The 23,430-nt window shown below is 36.9% G+C and overlaps 6 protein-coding genes across 6 annotated transcripts in view; 3 read left to right on the plus strand and 3 right to left on the minus strand.

The window, feature by feature from the left end:
- The window catches only part of LOC6634228 (uncharacterized), a 169,799-nt gene that overhangs the window by 131,080 nt on the left and 15,289 nt on the right, over positions 1 to 23,430 (minus strand). The gene's annotated exons all lie outside the window — the stretch shown is intronic.
- Positions 2,642 to 3,070, minus strand: LOC138911210 (BEACH domain-containing protein lvsB-like). Its single transcript, XM_070208986.1, has one exon. The coding sequence runs from the start codon at positions 3,068 to 3,070 to the stop codon at positions 2,642 to 2,644; it is 429 nt and encodes a 142-aa protein (XP_070065087.1).
- LOC138911211 (BEACH domain-containing protein lvsB-like) lies at positions 4,234 to 4,662 on the plus strand. The gene has a single exon (XM_070208987.1). It carries the CDS (start codon positions 4,234 to 4,236, stop codon positions 4,660 to 4,662), a length of 429 nt encoding a protein of 142 aa, XP_070065088.1.
- On the plus strand, positions 8,241 to 8,567 carry LOC138911212 (uncharacterized). Its single transcript, XM_070208988.1, has one exon. The coding sequence runs from the start codon at positions 8,241 to 8,243 to the stop codon at positions 8,565 to 8,567; it is 327 nt and encodes a 108-aa protein (XP_070065089.1).
- On the plus strand, positions 10,096 to 10,422 carry LOC138911213 (uncharacterized). The gene has a single exon (XM_070208989.1). The coding sequence runs from the start codon at positions 10,096 to 10,098 to the stop codon at positions 10,420 to 10,422; it is 327 nt and encodes a 108-aa protein (XP_070065090.1).
- LOC138911214 (uncharacterized) lies at positions 11,459 to 11,785 on the minus strand. Its single transcript, XM_070208990.1, has one exon. The coding sequence runs from the start codon at positions 11,783 to 11,785 to the stop codon at positions 11,459 to 11,461; it is 327 nt and encodes a 108-aa protein (XP_070065091.1).

Genomic DNA, 23,430 nt, shown 5'->3' on the forward strand with positions numbered 1-23,430 from the left:
TAAGCCAAGCTAAGATTTGCAGACCGAAACTTAGAAATTTGAATACACGTTATAGAAAACAACTAGAATATTTGTAAATGCAGCATTCGGGGTACCTCCTAGTCTGTCAACTACCAGACAGTCGGTCCAATCAGTCCATCAGTCAATCGGTATGGACAAACATTTAGTTATGAATTTATATATATTTAAAGTGCACTTTGTAACAGTTTTATGTAATAAATGTAATAAAGAATGTTGTTTATGACTTGGTCATTTCATCATTTGTAGGTTATTCAGTTAACCCTTGAGGTCCCATTTGCTGCTTCCTTTGCGGTGTCTCTTGATGATCTTCTTGCCAGGATGCCTCACCACCTTCCACTTGTGCTTCCTCCTCTTCTTCTTGCCACCGCATGTTGAGGATGCGGCTGTGGTGGTATCGGTGGATGCGGCCGCTGTGGTGGTATCGGTTGATGCGGCTGCTGTGGTAGTGTCAGTGGATGCAGCCGCCGTCGTTGTGTCGGTGGATGCAGCTGCTGTGGATGAGTCCTGTCCATTGCTCAACGGCAAGTAGCAAAGGCATATTACCAAGACGGCACAGTTAAGTGCAATTATTCTGAACTTCATCTTGCACAAATCAGTTAGTGAATGATACTTTAACTCTAAATTCAATTGCTTTTATAGTAAATCGTGATTATTCGCATAGTGTACACATATGGTTCTGCAATTGTTTCGTTCTGTAAACATCAAACATAAAACAGACTGTCATATTTTTAGTTTTTGGATTTTCTGCTTGTCCTAAACTGTTGACGGAACATAAATATTTACTCAGTTGGAACCATTAGAGTAAAATAATATTTCTTTTAATAATATGGAACAAATATGTGTCCCATTTCTCTCAATAATTATTAGTTCAAGTTATTAAGCTATCATTATCAAAAATTAAATATTTGTGTTATGAATTATATTTTCATACTGCGCCTGAGCCTCACACACAGCAAAAAACACTTTCAGTCAAATTTTGTTAGATCTTTCCTTTCATTTTCCGATTATCGTTTCTACAGAGACCTGATTTTAGCCGAACATCTTAGATTTCTCAATATTATCTTCCAAATACACCACTTATAGATGTGATCGAGCCACCCGTATCGGAGGGGAAGTACCCGTTGCTGTTGAGTCTGCTTGTTCGTCGGATCGCCTTGAACACCCCATCTCGGAGATCGAGTTGTTGGCTGTAGGAGTTGTATTTGGAAGTTTCTGTGTCTTTACTGCATATTCCTACATTCCTTCACTATGTTTGTCTTGGGTGCTATAATCTCCCAGATGTAGATTAGTCAGATTGGAATTCAACTTTCTATTGCCCTCTTCGTCAAATGAATTAATTCAAAAACTGAACTTCGTGTTGGATTCGTTCGACTGTGTTGTGCACAGGATTGACTAGCTTTCACTTTCTGATGGCCCTTTTCATCCAATTCTGGATATGGTAATTGATCTATTCGCCCAAGTGTCTGTCAGGCAATCGGAATTAGTAGATCATATTCGCTGTTTCCGTATGTTTTATTTCCATAGCCTAAATGATCTTATTCTTCAAGTCAATTGGTCCCAAATATTTTATTAAACTATTTGAAATTATTAAACTTTTTCATTATATCGTTTATATGCTCTTTGATATCGGCGTCAGAGACCTTAACACAATCAAGCGGGCTTAGTCACCGGGGCCTGGGGGTGTTCCCGCCTTTGAGCTCAGGAATTTTCAAAGAGCCTGCCTATATTTTCTGAACATTTGAAAGAATCAGACATGATCCCTCTCCATAAGATAAGGAGAAAGTCCAATGTCCGTTACACGTTAAGTTTTTGAGAGAATCATAAAATCTCAAATGCAACATTTATATAAATCTATTAGATAGAACAACAGCCTCTAATATTCATTAGATAACTTAGCTAGAAATTTAACGTTAAAAGAAAAAAAAGCAGCCTGACTTCATCTATACTGATTTCAGTAGGGCTTTTGACTCCGCTAATCACTCCTAACTGCTTTATAAATTATGCCTTCTCGGCTTCCCAGTCACACTGTTAAGTGTGCTTAGGCCGGGCTTAAAATATTTACTCTTCAGCAGGTGTAGACAACACCTAAAGCTGTTGGCAAAGTTGTGGGAGACATCACTTGAAACAAACGATGTGAAAACGATTATTGAAAAGCCATTTTCAAGGTTAGAAAATGAGTAGAAAGCACCCGTTACAAAATATTTGTAATGCAAAAATATATATGTATATAAATATATAAATAACCTGCAACCTGCATTTTAGGTAACGGTCCAGCCATGAGTGAGGTCAAACTTACTCATTTAGGGCAGAACGGGCTCAGTATATCTAAATTTAGGGATTTTAAAGTTTCACATAATGAAAGAGGATTCATATTTGTTTGGCAAAGTCTGGATTAGATCTTAATAACGCACTTAAAATTGCCAATACACCAAGCTACTTCGTTTGGATCCGCAAATTGCCTTAACACTTTATATAGAACTAGATAAAGCTTAAAGTATGTTTGAACAAAATAATTAAATATATTTATTTCAAGTGCACTGAATAACAAATCTTAAATCTATAGGTAAATTAAAATGTCAATTTTCCAGGTCTTTTTCAGGCTCAGTTATCGAATGTTCATTTATCCAGATCTTCTTCTCGATTTCTTTGAACCTTTGCGTCCACTGCTTCTACTGCGTCCACTCTTTCCTCTGTGTCCACTACTGTGTCCACTGCTACTACTACTCTTTCCAAAAATTGATTTTTTGCCGCCCTTGCGATGCCTCTTGATGATCTTCTTGCCGGGATGCCTCACCACCTTCCACTTGCGCTTCCTCCTCTTCTTCTTGCCACCGCATGTTGAGGATGCGGCTGTGGTGGTATCGGTGGATGCGGCCGCTGTGGTGGTATCGGTTGATGCGGCTGCTGTGGTAGTGTCAGTGGATGCAGCCGCCGTCGTTGTGTCAGTGGATGCAGCTGCTGTGGATGAGTCCTGTCCATTGCTCAACGGCAAGTAGCAAAGGCAGAGAACCAAGAGGGCACAGTTAAGTGCAACTATTTTAAACTTCATCTTGATCAGATCAGTTAGTGAATGATAGTTTTGTTTCAAATTTAGGATGCTTTTATAGTTCCTCTACATGACTGTCATGCATAATACAGCTGGAGCCAAATTTGAATTGAAATAAGGTATCTATGTCAAGTCAATAAACATAGTAAAAATTGGAACACATTCATCATATTTGACGGTGGCTTCCTACTCTTGGGCTATTGCAAAAATGTGTCATTTTGGTAAACAACAAACTATTTGCTAAAATTCTAAAATGTTGTCTAAATATTTATGTGAATAAAGATGTATTTTGATATAATAAAATTATTAACTGTCTGATTGATAATTTCTGCCCAGAATAAACTCTAAGGGCTAGGAATCTGAAGTGTTAAGATAAGCTTCTTTACGTCGAAAGTACTTTGTAAGTACCACTGCCAGTCATGAAAAAATAATACACACAAGTACAAGTAGATCTGTAAGTCAGCACAGACAAAAGACAGCATCAGTAAATCTTTGTTATCACGTTTGAAAATAGATAGAATATTTAAAGTAGAATTTTCTTAATGAAATTGTTTTTTTTTTCACAGCTTACAGAATTTTATAGTGTTTGAATGGCATAAATATTTATGGGTTTCTAAGGTACACAGTATCCGTATGAATCTTATTCTCTATATATACCAAATATTTGATCATCTTGTATTACCTTAGCACGTAAGCCACGCAGGCATCTCGATCTCAAAGGAGCTATGCTTGCACAAATTGCAGCTAACATTTTGCAGAGACATCTTGGTACATACTCGCGACGTAAATAAGTTTATCTCAACATTGAAGATTCCTTACCCTTACTGTTTAGTCTGGGCAGAAATTACCAAACAGACAGTTAATAATTTTATTATATCAAAAGACATCTTTAAACACATAAATATTTAGACAACATTTTAGAATTTGAGCAAATAGTTTGTTATTTACCAAAATGACACATTTTTGCAATAGCCCAAGAGTAGGAAGCCACCGTCAAATATGACGAGTCTGTTCCAATTTTTACTATGTTTATTGACTTGACATAGATACCTTATTTCAATTCAAATTTGGCTCCAGCTGTATTATGCATGACAGTCATGTTGAGGAACTATAAAAACATCCTAAATTTGAAACGAAACTATCATTCACTAACTGATCTGATCAAGATGAAGTTTAAAATAATTGCACTTAACTGTGCCGTCTTGGTAATATGCCTTTGCTACTTGCCGTTGAGCAATGGACAGGACTCATCCACGGCAGCTGCATCCACTGACACAACGACGGCGGCTGCATCCACTGACACTACCACAGCAGCCGCATCAACCGATACCACCACAGCGGCCGCATCCACCGATACCACCACAGCCGCATCCTCAACATGCGGTGGCAAGAAGAAGAGGAGGAAGCGCAAGTGGAAGGTGGTGAGGCATCCCGGCAAGAAGATCATCAAGAGGCATCGCAAGGGCGGCAAAAAATCAATTTTTGGAAAGAGTAGTAGTAGCAGTGGACACAGTAGTGGACACAGAGGAAAGAGTGGACGCAGTAGAAGCAGTGGACGCAAAGGTTCAAAGAAATCGAGAAGAAGATCTGGATAAATGAACATTCGATAACTGAGCCTGAAAAAGACCTGGAAAATTGACATTTTAATTTACCTATAGATTTAAGATTTGTTATTCAGTGCACTTGAAATAAATATATTTAATTATTTTGTTCAAACATACTTTAAGCTTTATCTAGTTCTATATAAAGTGTTAAGGCAATTTGCGGATCCAAACGAAGTAGCTTGGTGTATTGGCAATTTTAAGTGCGTTATTAAGATCTAATCCAGACTTTGCCAAACAAATATGAATCCTCTTTCATTATGTGAAACTTTAAAATCCCTAAATTTAGATATACTGAGCCCGTTCTGCCCTAAATGAGTAAGTTTGACCTCACTCATGGCTGGACCGTTACCTAAAATGTAGGTTGCAGGTTATTTATATATTTATATACATATAAATTTTTTCATTACAAAATGTATGTAACGGCAGTTTTCTACTCATTTTCCAACCTTGAAAATGGATTTTCAATAATCCTTTTTCTGAAGTGAAGCGCTGTGAAACACAGAAACTATGAAGTCTTCCACAACTTTGGAAACAGCTTTAGGTTTAGGCCACACCTGCTGGAGAGTTATTATTTAATGCGCGTCATTAGCACACTTAAGTTTCGCAAACTCGAAGGGGTAAAGGAAAATTCAAATGCAGCTTCCCAAGACAGTCTGTAGGATCAGTTAAGTTGCTCAATAAGCATGTTTTAAAAGGCTAATCCTCTTTGAAATTGTTCCAAGCGAATCATGTCTGTTATTCAAAAGAATGCTGCTGCTTTTAAGATTGGCACTACCAAGGATAAACATGAAATTAGAATAATTTCAATTATAAATCTGAATTATATGTACAATTCTCTTGCTCGAGCAAATCCTTGTTTATTTTTTTAAGGACCATTACGGACGAAGAGGCAAATTGATCGGGATACGGATACGGCTAAATTGGCTTTTCATACCTTGGAGGAACATATTTGATTAATTGGGCCGAATATATTTGTTTCTGCCGGCTAAATACAATTATAATAATTGTGGGCTATCCTGTTAGTCCTTTTCAGTGAGTTCAGGGTACATAAACTTGAGTTTCGCATAAAAACACAATTTTATGTAGTTAATTGGGGACTGCGCTGATTCTTTCATTAGCCTCAAACTATGGATAATATTTTCGTTATTTGCTTCAGTGCTTTGTTATTCCATTTTATATTCCATGAGGAAGAAAGAGTTTTTCATGATTTGTAACAATTTCGTAATGGTTTCAATTTTTGATGCGTTCACATACAAACGGATAGACTGACAAATGGGACAAATTTGCTGATCTAGATAGTCTTATATCTATTAAATAGTGTTATATTAATATTAAAAATGTGAAACTCCAAGTGAACCAACTGAGTAATCATACAAGTTCCCAAACTATCCAAATATATACAACGAACTCTCCTAAAAAGTTTTGCTATGTCTACAAGTCCACATTCATCAGCATTAAAATCGCACATTTGAGAACAGCTGTGTAAATATGCGAATAATCACGATTTACTATAAAAGCAATTGAATTTAGAGTTAAAGTATCATTCACTAACTGATCTGTGCAAGATGAAGTTCAGAATAATTGCACTTAACTGTGCTGTCTTGGTCATATGCCTTTGCTACTTGCCGTTGAGCAATGGACAGGACTCATCCACGGCAGCTGCATCCACCGACACAACGACGGCGGCTGCATCCACTGACACTACCACAGCAGCCGCATCAACCGATACCACCACAGCGGCCGCATCCACCGATACCACCACAGCCGCATCCTCAACATGCGGTGGCAAGAAGAAGAGGAGGAAGCACAAGTGGAAGGTGGTGAGGCATCCTGGCAAGAAGATCATCAAGAGACACCGCAAAGGAAGCAGCAAATGGGACCTCAAGGGTTAATTGAATAATCTACAACCGATCATATGACAAACTTATAAACGGAACTTGTTTTAAAATTAAGCTATAAGAAATTGTTACAATCTGCACTTTAAATATATATCTATTCTGTTTAACTCGCCGGTTCACTTATAATTGATTGAAGTACCGATTGATTGGCAATCAACGCTCAGAGCAAGTGGCAAGTGCCTGAATAGGAGATACTATGAATATATATTGTTACGCTGTAGCTACGCTTGATCACTTTGCTCCATTCTATGGGAAGTGCATATTGAATACTCTCAGATGAGGATTTTTTAATTCTGTGGAAAAGCTGGGAACGTATCATAAATGTGAAATAGTCTTTGGATGTCCACCATCAAAATATGCTGTATCTAGCTCTTTTAATCTTCTAGTTATGCTTCGAAAATGTATTTATCAACTTGATGAAAATGCAAGGAAATTTGAAAAAAAAAATCCAAGTACCTTTTGCATCTTCCGAGATGATCAGATGAGCAAACAATAACAATAATATATAAGTATATACTTTATGGAGTAAGCATTTCAGTTTCTTCTTTCTGTTACAAGCATGTGCACAAAGTCAAGACCAACGAGTCTGTCACATTTCCATAGCACTAGCATCAAAAGCGCCAAGTAAATTGGAATCAGATGGAAAGAATGTGACAAACCAGACGGACATTGCCGATAACCAATATATTTGTATTGTGTGGATGGCACAAAAACCAAATACACACTTCGGTTTCTTCCCATCTTTGGCTGTGTCTGTGCCAATTTATATACTAGCTGGTATTTACGGTTTTACAAGCTTCGTGTTTCAAATATTAGATTTTCACCCATTTGCTGCTTGTGGAAAAATTTAATCTTTCCGTACTATGCTTAACTCAATTTATGTGAGACATAGATATTTAATAAAAGGCTATTTAAAGTTAGAAAAGACGCTTACAGCTTAAGTAATTTTCATGTTGGGAAATTTGGAGCCGGGAAATAAACAGGAAGTTTCATATATATTAACAAAGTTAGAGACTTTAAATCTTTAAGCCGTCATCCACCAAATAATTGTTTTCCGTTTCCAATAAAGAAAGATTGATTATCTTAAAAATATAAAAACATATCTAACATTAATTTGTGCAGAAATAGATAATTGAAAATGCGCCTGGAGACGATCGGAAGGAAATTAAAATAGTTTTATACCACGGGGTTGCGCAATTTTTCCAAATTTACGGACACCGAATCCTTACCGATTATAATAATACTCGTTTGGAAGAAAACAAACTAAGGGTCCTACAAATAACACCCCAAAAACTTTGAACTACTGACACAGATCAACACATGATTCATTACTTGCGTCGAACCAGGTATAGCTTGTAACAATATATAGGTCCACGACTTAGATATAGATTTTCAAGCTAACTATTTAAAAGTTAACGAATAGAAATTATGACAACTGCCACAATATCAAAGTGCCTTGTCAATATTTTACTGACACCAATATTCATTCGTCCAAACAATCATAAAATGATGGTCTGTTCCAATTTTCGATGTTTGTTAAGAAAACCCCACCAATGAGCATTCAAATCGCAGATTGGGATCCAGCTGTGTAAACATGCGAATAATCACGAAATACTATAAAAGCAATTAAATTTTGAATAAAAGTATCATTCACTAACTGATCTAAACAAGATGAAGCTCAGAATAATTACACTAAGCTGTGCCGTCTTGGTCATATGCCTTTGCTACTTGCCGTTGAGCAATGGACAGGACTCATCCACAGCAGCTGCATCCACTGACACAACGACGGCGGCTGCATCCACTGACACTACCACAGCAGCCGCATCAACCGATACCACCACAGCGGCCGCATCCACCGATACCACCACAGCCGCATCCTCAACATGCGGTGGCAAGAAGAAGAGGAGGAAGCACAAGTGGAAGGTGGTGAGGCATCCTGGCAAGAAGATCATCAAGAGACACCGCAAAGGAAGCAGCAAATGGGACCTTAAAGGTTAATTGAATAATCTACAACCGATCATATGACAAACTTACAAACGGAACTTGTTTTAAAATTAAGCTATAAGAAATTGTTACAATCTGCACTTTAAATAAATATCTTTGTACTTATACACATATAATTTGACTTTTTTCGAGAGATTGACTAATTGAAAGATGATCAATGCTTAGTTCATTCCATGAAGCATAGCTTTAAACAGCGATAAAACAGAAAATATAAAAATGATGAAAAACCTAACGAAATTCAGCATCAATCTAATTTTTATAACCTGTATCGCATTCATCTAATCAGTCCACTTATTTAGATAGTAGATAAATGATACTGAGTAATATATAACCGTGACATATGGAGTCTCCCAATTGTCCAAAATATTTATAAATACTTTTTTTCAGTATATAACCATAGTCCTTTAAACTGTTTAAGAGTATGTACAATACAAAGATTTTCCTGACAAGTTCAGCCTCAATCGGACGTACCCTACGAATCTTAACACTACATTAATCAGGTTTAACCGACTTTTTGACGAAATGAATGAATTACTCGTAAGAGCTACAAATGTGAAATTTTTTAGATGATTCATTTCCAATCGTAAGTAAGCACTGATATAAAATTGGTCTCTGCATTCATGACATCATGATCCTGTATACATTAGGCGTCTAGACGTTTCATTCAGAAGGGAACAGACGCCGGCTTAATTTTAGCAATGTTTGTCCATTTAAATTTTTTTTATTTGATCCGCTATTAATCCCAAAGAAAAAAGCCAAAATCATAAATCAACAAGTAGAAGAGCTCTTGTCCGATAGATAGCCTGCACTTATCCACGCACAACCTGTAGGAACATTGTAGCTTCCCTCTACATGCCATTTTAAGGGCGTGGGTAAAGCAATTAAATATTCTGCATATTTTCACAGAATTTGGGACTTATGCTAAAAGTCAATAATTTCTAACCTGTGTCTACTTTACCTCAAAACCGTAACCGTAAATTAGATTCTAATAGCTATAATATAAACAATTAATTTTAATATTAATTATAATAAAAATTTTAACTAAATGGGGCAAGTTATCGACACAAGCTTAATCTGTGCGTGCAATCGGAGAATCTAAGTATAAATTGCTATTTTCTAGCTCTTTTATAGTCAATCAGATCGACGCGTACACTCATACTGACAAAGGCCTGCCAATCTGACTCAGCCTTCGATGATGACCAATATTAAAATACCTGGATCAATGTTTTCTGCTAAAGGACAAATGCATGATCCACAAAATTTATTGTCATGTAAAAATATGTTAGATTACTATTAAAAACATCAAACTCTTTGTGTTCCAATTGAGTAAACATTAAAGTTTCCAAACAATTCAAATATATAAAACAAAGTCTGCTAAAAACTTCCATGTATTTGTCAACAAGCATGAGCATTAAATTCGCACATTTTAAGCCAGCTGTGTAAATATGCGAATAATCACAAATTACTATAAAAGCAATTGAATTTAGAATTAAAGTATCATTCAGTAACTGATCTGAACAAGATGAAGCTCAGAATAATTACACTAAGCTGTGCCGTCTTGGTCATATGCCTTTGCTACTTGCCGTTGAGCAATGGACAGGACTCATCCACAGCAGCTGCATCCACTGACACAACGACGGCGGCTGCATCCACTGACACTACCACAGCAGCCGCATCAACCGATACCACCACAGCGGCCGCATCCACCGATACCACCACAGCCGCATCCTCAACATGCGGTGGCAAGAAGAAGAGGAGGAAGCACAAGTGGAAGGTGGTGAGGCATCCTGGCAAGAAGATCATCAAGAGACACCGCAAAGGAAGCAGCAAATGGGACCTCAAGGGTTAATTGAATAACCTACAACCGATCATATGACAAACTTGTGAATGTGAACTGAACTTTTTATTAGCTATTAGAAATTGTTACAAGATGCACTTTAATAAACCAATTATCAGACTATTTATAACGAGATTATATACATTTTTTGTAGCCAGATTGGTTGTGTTCGCAGACAACAACCTAAATTTTAAAAGCAGCCCTCAGGCTCTCAATATAATAAATTGTAGGCCTCGATGATGGGTAACTAAAACCGGATCTAAATAATTGTTGGCAAAATGATGGTACCAATCTTTTTTGTTAACCATTCGATCAGTCTCAACACACACAGATAATTCAGTTAATTCGAATATATTTGAACTACTCGGCATAAATGGAGATGACAGGCTAAGTAGGTGAAGTTTCATTGCGATCAAACTTTTATCCAATGCGTTTTATTCATTTGAGGCGTAGCTCACACTTTTCGCTGAATTTAAGCTTCCTGGGTGGGAAATGCGAGTCAAAGATTTTTTGAGCGAAGTAATAAGTTGCGTTCAATCGGCTTCAAATTAATTTTTTTGTACTTTATTCATGACTTTATTGAATTGTGTTTCAGCGATTTTAGAAATATCATCTTCATTTGTAGTAAATTGGCAGAAACCGGTTGTATAAAAGTTTGTATTTTAACAGCCGTTCGATTTCAAATTAATTTTCAGAGATATATTTTATAATTAATTTAATACGCTTTCCGAAAAATGAATTAAAAATTAATACCCGCTATGCATAAATACATATACTTATATGAATACATATTATTGTAATTGCAACCTACGAAAATAAGTTTGGGATACCTGACATGGGAATTCAGCTTCATGGTATAAACTAAGCGTTGATAGCCAATCAATTTATCAATTATACATATAATCAGTCGGGACAAATAGTTTTATATGTATAGATATATATTTAAAGTGCACTTTGTTACAGTTAACAGTTACTTATATCTAGATCTAATAGAATATTCAGTTCACATCCATGTAAAAGTTTGTCATATGATCATTTGTAGATTCAATTAACCCTTGAGGTCCCATTTGCTGCTTCCTTTGCGGTGTCTCTTGATGATCTTCTTGCCAGGGTGTCTCACCACCTTCCACTTGTGCTTCCTCCTCTTCTTCTTGCCACCGCATGTTGAGGATGCGGCTGTGGTGGTATCGGTGGATGCGGCCGCTGTGGTGGTATCGGTTGATGCGGCTGCTGTGGTAGTGTCAGTGGATGCAGCCGCCGTCGTTGTGTCGGTGGATGCAGCTGCCGTGGATGAGTCCTGTCCATTGCTCAACGGCAAGTAGCAAAGGCATATGACCAAGACGGCACAGCTTAGTGTAATTATTCTGAGCTTCATCTTGTTCAGATCAGTTAGTGAATGATACCTTAACTCTAAATTCAATTGCTTTTATAGTAATTCGTGATTATTCGCATATTTACACAGCTGTGAATTGGATTGGATTCTAAACAAAATTTGAAAATTGGAACAGACTATCACTTTATGATTGTTTGGACGCCTCAACTCGAGACAAGGCAAACAAACGTTAGAAAGAAATTTGGTGGTGTTAAATATTGACATATTGTCACAGTTGGAATCATTAGACTTACTTTGCTTTTTTAAAATGGCACAAATAATACTTGTGTCCCAATTCACGCATCCACTGTTAATTAAAATTGTTGCTAATTAGATTGTTCTATTTAAAATATATAACTTAAAATAAATAACATTTGTTTTTCGATGTAACGTGAATCAGTTTTCGATTTGGAATTATTAAGAAATATACATACACCCAAGGCAAAACATATTAAGCAAACATAGTTTTGCCGTCCAAATTTGACTGTGTATTCTTGACGAGTACCAAGTTTACTCATTTCAATGTTTTTGTTAAAAACAAATAGTAAATAGAACCCAATCGCTTAACTACAGCAAACATTTTCGCACGACAATAATTATTTCATGTTAAGCACACATAGGTATATGCTAAACAAGTAAGTCGGGAGCTCCCGACTAGGAAATACTCTCAGCCCTCTTCTTCCAACAACAAATGCCAAGTTTGGTGACTCTAGCTCTTATGATCTACCAAAATTGCCCAAAAACAGAATATTGATATCGATTTTTATTGATTGCTTGGAAACGGAGTAAGTTATCGATTATCGGAAATAAACTCGATCTGCGCGGGAACTAGGAGCACCTACATCTAAAATCAAGACTCTAGCTCTTATAGGTTCTGAGATCCTTGCGTTCATACATATGGACAGACGGATAGACAGACAGACGGACATGGCTAGATCGACTCGGCTATTGATGCTGATCAAGAATATATATACTTTATGGGGTCGAAGATGCTTCCTTCTGCCTGTTACATACATTTGGACGGTATTTGTGCACTAAATACAATATATCCTTTTCACCCGTTTTTAATGGGTTCAGGGTATAAAAATAGTTCAATTTAAGCCTACTGATGCCAATGTGTGATTGAGCTTAGACTCAGTTCACATGGCTGATAAGAATCCGTTTTAGACCTGCGACAAACATATCTGTGCGCTGTATTTCACCAAGTATTCCACTTTAAAGAGACATGCATACGCGGGATTACTGCATATATTGGGCACAGATTCAGATCGTCAACGTGCGTGCGTGCCAATTGCAAAAAGTTGGACAGAAGTTAGCGCCAAAGGCAACTATGACAAATTGCAAAACAAACAGCAGCAATAAAACGAAACCAACCAGGGTCAGGTCGGTGTCAAAAGTGTAAACAGACTGCCAGAGCAATTGAACAAAATAGCGTTGGCAAGAAAACGGCCGCAGCATCAACAGCAGGAACAAATGAGAAGCGCGCCACGTTGAGGCCAAATAAAATTAAAACAGTTGCAAAGTATCACAAAGAGTTGCAATGCGGAATGCAATGTGAAATGCCAGCAAATAGAAAATAGCACGTACCACAACAGTCTAGTGATACATAAACCCAACCGTGTGGCCATTTGAAATTAATAATAAAAAAAAAGAAAGCCCGACGTGGACTGCGAAACGAGTCCACATTCACGCATCGGTGTGAATTTGCTGAACAAAACAGGACATTTACATGCAGACATGCAGACACGTGAACAGTTTTGAATAGTTAAAACAAGCTGGAAAGCTCTAGTACATTACTGTGGTAACTGCGAGGATGCTAATGTCTTTTAGATAATCGCTGGCATGCGGTGCCCTTAGCCGCCAGCCGGCATATTAAACAAAATGGCGTCGACGCATATACACACACACACTCAAGGGCAACGTGAGCAGCAGCTTAGTCGAGTCGAACCCCTAAAGCTATGCTAACATTTTCATGCCATTTGATTTTACTTTGCTTCATTATCTCTTGCGCCTCTAACCACCCTCCCCTTGATAGCACATACAATGCCGTCGGGGGCCTGGCGACACATGTCCTTGCTGGCGGGAAGAAAGCAGGACAGCATGAGACCAGGAACGCAGGCAGCGCCCTAGCTATTAGGCTTATCGTTTTCATAATTTACTAAAAATAACAAGCAACAGGGATTTGTCTGCGTGTATTTGTTTTTGTAACACTGCCAATGGCAACTAATGCTCAGATTATGGCCAAATGACCGGCAAGTCGAAGGTAGCAATAAGGTCATGCCGGTCACACAAGTTACAATGCCACAAATACCAAAAGCAATACATGCGGATAATGTATGTCACATTGCATATTGTGTTTACGCATTCAATTGATAATTGATTTCCCTAAAAGTTGCTACCCATTAAGTCAATGTAATCTGAGGCGAGTCGTTTGAGTGGCCCGCAAATTTGGTGAACGGATGTAGGTGTATTGCCTTAGCATTCAAGTTAGGTTTATTGCTTATGCCCTTCTATACTGAATCATAACAACAATAATAACAAAACCATCTTATTCGGACGTTATCTTAAGCTTGAGCAAAAAAGCAATTCACAATATTCGCCAAACTATAAAACCCTAAAGCGAAGGCCATGCAAAATTCTATTATATTTGTCCTTTTTTCAGGCCGTTTTCAAAGGGGAAGTACAAATAAAACGAGTGGGCACAAATAGGGCTGCGTTCTCTTCAAATTCAATGTTACGCTTTTAGGGCAACACAATACAAAAAGGTCAAGTGGGATTAATTAGCTTTGCTGGCTTCCCATAGACATTGTTTCAGTGGCACATTTAAGACAGATTTCATTGTTGCCAAATGTTTTTTTTCTCGTCCGATGAATGCACGAAAAAACTACAACATTCTTCGTGAATCACATTCACCAGCAAACGTATCTGAAAGGGTAAAAGGGCCTTTGACATTTGACAATTTGACCGTTCGTCGGTTGTAACGTGAACTAGTGTCAAGATTCTTGAGCTTTTCAAAGGCAGTACATATGCATTTCAGAGCTAACTTAACCAATTGTCTACATCCTATAAGTACTATAGAAACATCTTTCCACAGTCTCCTTTTATATAAATTAATATCTAGTTAACATTGGACTAGTACTACTTCATATATCTCCCGATTGGGAGCAACGATGTCATAACAATAAGAAATAAATTTGAAATCCGATATTTGTCTACAGGGGTATTTAAGCCATGTGTCGTTATTGTTAAATATGTTTGCTATCTTGCAAAGAAATAAAATGAAAAAATTACACTATAAAATATGGAAAATTAATGGATGGATAGTATTAAAATTCATTTTAACATATATTCAAAAACATATTTATTCATTGTTAAAACTAATAAGCAAAGTTTTACCTAGAAATATAAATGATAGTTGGACATATTGGAGTACTACTCAGATTTTATTTACTAAATATTTTACAATAATCAAGTGCAGCAATCAGAGCACTCAGAGCTGAAGCTGAGAGAGTGCCGGGTGTGACTATGGGCCAAATAAAATATACATGATAGAGAATCCAGTAAAATCCTGAACAAAGCTGACATGTAATATGTATTGTACGAGTATGTAGGTGTAAGCTGTATATTTTTGAGTGTGTGTAACATGAAAAAAACACACACTCGCAGTGAGTGCGAAATACACACAATCACAACTACGCACACACATTGAGGAGTACACGCAGTACGCATACAATGCAGCCTGATCAAATATTTATAAAGATAAAAATACATGCGAAAGGCGCATAAAATTACTTAAGTGTGAATTTGAGCTGAATGAAAATGCAATGTGGAGCGACCATTTAACAGGTAGCTAATTTCGCAACGGCCCCAGCAAACGGGCCAGCTGTGATTTATTGTAAGCTCCTGTGCTCTCTGCCCGGTTGCGCGCGCCTGTGCAACTGGACTCCGACGGGCGCACAATCCAAATTGTTGAAATGAGTTATGGCCTGGGCGATCGCTGGCTGCTTCTTTAGTTGGCCAGCTGAAAAGGAGCTTAAGTCTGGGTGCTCTGCATGCCGGTTTCATCTGGCAACTTAATGTCAACCATATACGCCTGGGTATTATGCAAATATTTGTGTTTGCGTGTGAGTGTGTGTGTGTGTGTTTGTTTGGGCCATTTTTTACTGTCCCGCTTTCAGCTGGCGTCACTTTTGTTCGTTTCATTTGTTTTCGTACTGCATGTGTTTGTTTTTGCCGTTAGGTTATTTTTATTTTTTTAATACTTCCCCTTTGCAACGCTTGACAGTTATGAAGTGGTCTTAATGCCAATAAGTCCTGCTGAACTATGGGAAAATTGGTTTTCCACACATTTCCAGTATTAAAAGCATTTTTGATTATCATGTGATTTGTTTTAAGCCAGGCAATCCATATTTTTAAGCTTTTGCAAGCCAATTACATGCATTCTCAGCTCTTTTAAATTTAAACTTCAAGTTAAATTGCATTATTGAGCACTTACTTATTGCCAGCTTAGCTTTGTAAATGAACTAAAAACCGCATTCTATTACCGATTTGAATTAAATTTGATTTCCACTTGGCCGTACAGCAATTCCATGCCCGGTCTATGGCAGCAGCACACAACAAACCCTTGACCACATTTGCATAACCGCACAAAAACCATATCATGCTCTATTTACATAACCAAACTGTGCTTTGCACTCCATTGAAACTTTTGCCGAGCAGCAGCAGCAGCAGCAGCAAGTATCAAGTATCCGTCATGTATACGAAAAACTAAAAATAAAATAGAATGGCCACAAAAAATGCAATGGAAAAACTAAAATGTTGCTAACGGCCATTAAGTGCAAATAGTTGAGAGCCATCATTGAGCACAGTTTCGAAAGTTGTTGCAAAATGCTTGAACATTTTCCAAGGGGGGTGGGGTTTGCCCAAAATTCAAGTTGAGGGCTCGTATCGAATAGCAATTACAAGACAGCGAGCTGACCAACAAAAGTTGTTGCACTTGCCAAACTTTACCAAAGAGATAGAAAATATGTGCACAGAAATTAGTATAAATGGGCGAAGCATACTGCCAGCATGATTCCCCTCCATTTCACACTAGAGCTGACCTCATGCCTATATATCTTCCACCCAAGCCACAGCAATACGAATTAGAAAAATGGTATGAATTCTTTTGGCAGCTGTACCAATTATTTGTTTATGTACCTCTTTTTTTATGCACATGATGGATAACTAATAGATTTTAAGGAAAAACCGAATCAACTGGCAAAATATGGAAACAACAAAGATTAGTGAGCAGCATGAAAGCAACTTTTCAACAATTTGTCACATCAACTCGAAGAACGTTATCAAAATGCAAAGTTGCCAAAAAATATTCACGAGTTTTTAAAATTTAGTACTTCCATGCTGACAAACAAATTTAGTGATGGGAATATTTTTGTTTATTAAAAATGTATGAAAAAAAAAAAATTAAACAAAAACCAGATTGCAATCAATAACCAAATACTTACGTACAGTAATCGCTATGAATTTGGGTTCTCTTAGTTCCGGCAACAATAAATATTAAAATATAAATAAATAGACTATTTCAAACTGCGATCAAGTAACAGAACATTTAAAATCATAAACAATGCATATTTTCTATGATTTAATTCTCAGTAAATAAATTCTGCATCATGTATCAATTTCTGTAGCGGTAACAACTTTTTTTTCGAAATTCGAACAGTCACATTTTACTTGTATCTAAAAAAACTGAAAATTAAATTATTTTCTGTGCCAGCTTTATTTATCACGTTCCCATCTCTAGCTGTGCTCTGCTCTTGCTCATAATGCCGTAACGAAGCATAACGAATTAAGGCTATGTCTAATATGTTTGGGGTGCGTTGTGTCAGTATTTGTGGGTGTGCGTGTGTCGTGGTGCGTGTGTGTGGTAAATATCGAAAATCCTTACCGAAAAATTGTTGTAGTGTTGTCTGTATCTTGGATGAATTGTCGACTATTGCAGAGGCTGAATAAACTTGAATGGCAAAATATTCGGTATTATCACTTTAGCAAATTCGTGCATATTTCTGGCATTTATGCGTACTTTAATTAAATTGCGCATACGCCATGTGTGCCACAAATTAAATTTCCCAACAAGAGCAGCCGCTGCAATTCAGCTCCCATAACATCAGGCAAAAATAAAAATTTACTTGCGACAATTTTTATAAGGCGGCAGCAGTTGCGGTTGCCTGGCTCAGTGCTTCATACAAATTAATGTCTTTCGGTCTCTTTCATGGTTTGTCTCGCTCTTTCTTTCTGGCGCGTTGGCACGCATGTCCTTAGGGCTATTTGCTATGCCTTGTGCATTAATTTCATGCTTTAATGCCCCTACACACATTAACACACAAAAACGCACAAACACACACACGCGCACACATCTACAGCAACACAAACACATTCAAAACATGTTGACGTCACTTATGAAGCATAAGACAGAGAGAGGGAGAGAGAGAGAGAGAGACAGAGAGAGATAGTGAGAAGTGCTGGCGTCAAAACGATTTGTCGTCTAATTGCGGTAGATTTTCACCACTTGCCTATGTGTTTGCTTACGCACACACACAAACAAAAACAAACAAACATTTATGGTTGAATAAATATACATGTATAAATGTATATTTGTTGCACTAATAGAATTTGAATATTTTATGTGGCATTGCGCTTGATTACGCCTAAACAGTCACCGGTTAGTTAGAACCATTTTGCTCCGCAAAGATATTTATAATTCATTTAATTTACTTTTGTTCAACAACAGTTTAAAATTATTTGGATAAAGCCCCTGTTCGCAAGTCAGCCCATCAAACTAGAGCCAGGCTCCTAGCTGAGCTTAACGGGGCAAAGCACAAAAAATCTACAGAAAAAAGTCATGAGAACAGAAGCATTAAGAAGATCCTAGCGCTAAACCGACGGAAATCAAATTTTATTTCAACAGCTGCACGAGCCGAAGTATAAATAAATACGTAAAAAGTACATAAAAATACAATAAATGCGGAGCCACACATTGCATCTGCACACTGCTCAAAGAGCACCTCTCAAGTAATCAAATTTACGTGCATGATTTAGTTATGCTGGATGATAAAATCAACTAAATACCGCCTTTTCAAATTTTTAACATTTTATGCAGTTTAACATCGATGCTTAATGTGCAATTGTAAGAAATTTTCACCAAGAAAGAATGCCTTTTCCGAAACGGTTTCAAATGATTTAAACAAAGATATTTGGTTATACAATTATTCTTATTATTATTATTATTTGTAATCAAAAATAGCTTTCAGCCAAAGGTTTCTTATTAAATTCCAGCTAATACATTCCTAACGATAACTTATTCAAGTTATTCTAATTCCTTAATCCTTTACCATGGCACAATGTGCATTTTAGCTAGAGCTTTGCCGCATGTGTTAGTTGCTCTTTTTTTGTTTTTGTCTTTTTGTGGTTATTGCTGGTCAGTAAGTTGATTTTATATGCAGGCGCTATGAATTTTATTATCACATACAAAAAACGTGCATAGAACACAAGGAAAAAAAAAATTGAAATGGGCTGTTAAAAAAATACTAAAGCTGCGGCCAGCAAGAGAATATCCAGGGCGCTCGTTATCAGGCACTTTGTCTTTGGTGGCATTGGGGTTTTTCTAAACTGCATTTTAACGACTCCCTGGACGCGGCCAACAAAAGTAAATTTTAGCACACACACACACACACAAACACAGACACTCAGAGTGAGCTCTTCTGTGTGCAGCCACATGTGAGAAATATTTGGGTGAGTGCTACAAAATATTTTTAACGAGACGGTGCCGTCAGCGGCAGCAGAGGGTGACCCAGACCGTTTAAGAGCATAATGAAAATTGATTTCATAAAATTAAATATTCCCTTCAACTTGACCAATTTCCATAAGGGATTTCAAATAAACACACTTATTTTTAGCGTGCTCCTATGTGACAGGACTAAGGGCCACAAAGAGTTCAGTTCTAGGGCCAAGAATTGTTGTGCATTAATCACTTCAGTTCGTTTTTGTAGCATACTTATGTGCGCTCCGCATAACAAATGTTTCTATTCTGTGCGTTTTGGGTACATTTTTAAATGACACAAATGTCTTTTATGTGCTTCAGTTTGCCATTAGCCCAAAGGGAAACTCGCTCGGCTGTCACAAATTGGCATTTGGCGCATCCCAAATGTTCAACAGAAACTTAATGAATTGCGCAAAAAGGTTGTCAATGCTCATAAATATTGACACAAACAACAAAAAAAAAATGGAAAAAAAAAATAACCAACATTAAAACAAATTTACAATGCATAATTTTATTAATAAATAGCTATTTATGCAATCATTAATAAACAAGCGTGTGCGAATAATCGAAAGAAAATATCTACGGAAATTGTGCGTTTATGACGCTTAAAGCGTGTGAACATAAATATCAGCGTAATCGCAAAATAATTAATTTAGATGTGTTTAATATTTAATAAGTGTTAAATAATCACAGCGACAAAAAAAAACGGCCTTTCATCGTTCTTTTTTACAGCTACTATTTTAATATAGGTCTTTACATATTTATAAATGCAGATTATATGTTTAACTAATACCTTTGATTAATCCAATATGACTGATATTATATGTTTGTTAACAAAGGAAAAAAGGGCTCAAATAAATTGAACAATTAAACTGAAACAAATTTATCTATAAATCCAGGAATGAGAGTGACAGAAATGTGTTTTCATTATGAAGAAAATACAAAAAATATAAGATGTGTCTAAAGATCTAATATAAAAAATATATATATAATAAAACATTAATATATAAAAATGCTTAAAATCGATTTTAATATAAAAGCTTTGCTGAAGTTTTACCTTAAGTACGTTTAATATAAACAATAATTAATTAGGATAATAGTTAAATTTTCTTTGCTGTACACTGAAATATTGCATACCTCTTTCTCCTCCCGATAAACATATTCATATAAAATGCATTCTTCCAATATTCTATTTAGAATTAAAAAGAATATTCATTGGCATTTTATGCAAATCGACAAAAGAGTTTCGCCAAAAATTGAGCGATAACTGAATTCGGTGCGAGGCATAAACAATTATGCGCCTCTTTCATACGCCGCCTATCACAATCTGCATAAATTATCTGAATTTCATTTGCAAAAGTTTTTCGACGACACAAAAAAAAAAAATAAATAAAAAACACTAAAACAAAGAGAAAAACTTTTATCAAGAATCTCAGGCAAAATGTCAAACCCGAAAATTGAGCAAATATTTAAACAGCGTTGCGAGTTTTAATTTCGTACTCTGGTATTAGGGGCAGGACAAGGGAAGATTAGCGTGGCGCATGCAAGCGTATAATTCAATTACGGTGAAAAGCACCGGAAAACAGCCACAGTCGCAGCCAAAAGCTGAAAAGCGCGAAATCAAAAAATTGCAATGCCAGCCGCAACGAGGCAGCAAAACAAAAACAAAAACAAAACACTCGCAATGCAAATACAATAACGAAAGCAAAAATGGCCTAAAGTGAACAAAATGCGCAATATAAGTCGCTGGACCACTTGAGCATATCATTGGCCAGACAAGCCGAGACGAAATGCCAAATCCGAGCCTAAAGAGCCACACAGAAAGGAACCCCCAAAGATTAACGCAAGCCACAAAGAAAAAAGATGCAAAAAATCATAACAATTGAAGGAGCAAAAGGGAGCACAAAGTCTTCCAGCCAGACCAGTGTCCATCCACAGATCTGACGTGAGCCTGCCATATTTCCTATGTAAATAATTTAAAGCGGAAATGACGTAGATTATGTGCCGGCAGGCGGAAGTTACTTGGACCCAGCGCAAGGCGCTGACCGAAGCAAACGAGACAGAGCAAAAAAAAAAAAAAATAAAGTACAAAAATAAACGAAAACACAAATACAAATACAAATTTGCAAACAATAGCCTGCTCCTTCCTTCCCCCTTCCAACAGAACAAGACCGTGGCTAGCAGAAAGAGGCAACATTTTGCCGTTATTTGCATTTTTCTAGCCAACTGTGTTTTTTGCTTACCAAAATAAATTCAAATTACAGCAACCATGACCAAAAAAAAAAAAAAAAATCGTCCATGTTGCGCATTTTTTGTTAAGTTCGGCATTTCTTTTATATGCAGATTGCTTAATTTACCGTTAGGAACAACTATTGGAACAACAAAATGATAAATGTACGTATTGCAGCTAGTTAGCTCCGTAATATTGTACAACTACCCGGCCTTGCCCGACCGTCACTTATATTTCACTTTTAAAAGCACCTTTGATTAAATTGTGGGAAATATATAGGTTACTCTTCCCACAGCCATTAACACAAGTATATGTGTTATTCTAACAAACGTTTTTTTATTAAATAAACGAAATGGAGATAATTTAGGCGCGTGGTTGGCTTTTGGGTGAAGAGCTCGAGCTACAATATGCTGTACATACTACCTTCGATGTTGCGAAATTCAAAATTGTCAAAGGAAAATTTATTAATAAAGAAAATGTAAGATAAAATTCTGCATTAGTTTCGAGTCTACATCAATATATTCAGATTTAATGAGTAAAAAATGAAGATTCGGAGGAATAAAACTTAAACTTTCGTCTTAGAAATAAGTTTGTAATTGCAACCCCGTCTTAACTTTATCTTAGAAAAAAACTTATATTATATCACAATTTTTTAGCTGCGTTGTGATCTCTTGAATATTTTCCCACACATGTGGAATGTGGAATCCTGCGTTTTGCATTCAGTTTCTTAAATCTTATAGCTTGACCGCTCTTTTATGATATATATATGATATATATTTTATGATATATATGTATATATAGCTGTTACAAGTCGAGTAAGTAACTCGATATTTAGTAGTCAAACAGATTTCATTATGCAAGTACAATTGCATACGAGTTGGGCCACAAATTGCGTACGACTTATAAATTATGTCCGATTTAATGCGCACAGCTTGTCGGGCGACATACATATGTGCATACTTGGTAATTGCGACAAAATTCAGACACTAAGTTTATTTATTTACCACCTAAAAGCATGCTACGAGAAGCAATAAGCACTGCTGCTAATGCCTGCCTGCCTGCCTGCCTGCCTGCCAGGCACACATCTCGAACAGTTGTCTATAAATCGAGCTCTGCAGCGGTCATAAAGCAGCCTCCAAGCCAAAACTGGGCGGACAAAAATAGTCGTCGAAGCAATGTTCCTGCATCTGAGAGTCCAGAGACAAATGTATCTGAAATGAGCTCTTTGTTGTTGCCTTTAAAAGATCTTTTCGCTCGCCAAGTAAGCCTTGCTCACATATCTGGCAATTTATCTCTCTCTCTCTCTCTCTCTCTCTCTCTCTCTCTCTCTCTCTCTCTCTCTCTCTCTCTCTCTCTTTCTGCCTGGCTACTACACTCATTATCGAACGCATATAAGTTGCATAATATACCCACTTGCTCTTGCGAAACAGGGTAGACGTTCATATGACCTTGAGTCAAATACTTTAAGCTGTACGGCGACAACAACAAAAATCAGGAAAACTACAACAAAATTGCGACAAAAGTACAAAATAAAAAAATACAACAACCAAAACGAACACAATAAATACTCTCTCATATAGTCGCATCTGAGCTTCGTGACCA

Source organism: Drosophila virilis, chromosome 4 (assembly GCF_030788295.1).
Source record: "Drosophila virilis strain 15010-1051.87 chromosome 4, Dvir_AGI_RSII-ME, whole genome shotgun sequence".
Taxonomy (NCBI): Eukaryota; Metazoa; Arthropoda; class Insecta; order Diptera; family Drosophilidae; genus Drosophila; species Drosophila virilis.

Bases quoted from the DNA above. Each gene is read 5' to 3' on its own strand.
- LOC138911210 (XM_070208986.1), bottom strand. From the start codon at position 3,070: ATGAAGTTTAAAATAGTTGCACTTAACTGTGCCCTCTTGGTTCTCTGC.
- LOC138911211 (XM_070208987.1), top strand. From the start codon at position 4,234: ATGAAGTTTAAAATAATTGCACTTAACTGTGCCGTCTTGGTAATATGC.
- LOC138911212 (XM_070208988.1), top strand. From the start codon at position 8,241: ATGAAGCTCAGAATAATTACACTAAGCTGTGCCGTCTTGGTCATATGC.
- LOC138911213 (XM_070208989.1), top strand. From the start codon at position 10,096: ATGAAGCTCAGAATAATTACACTAAGCTGTGCCGTCTTGGTCATATGC.
- LOC138911214 (XM_070208990.1), bottom strand. From the start codon at position 11,785: ATGAAGCTCAGAATAATTACACTAAGCTGTGCCGTCTTGGTCATATGC.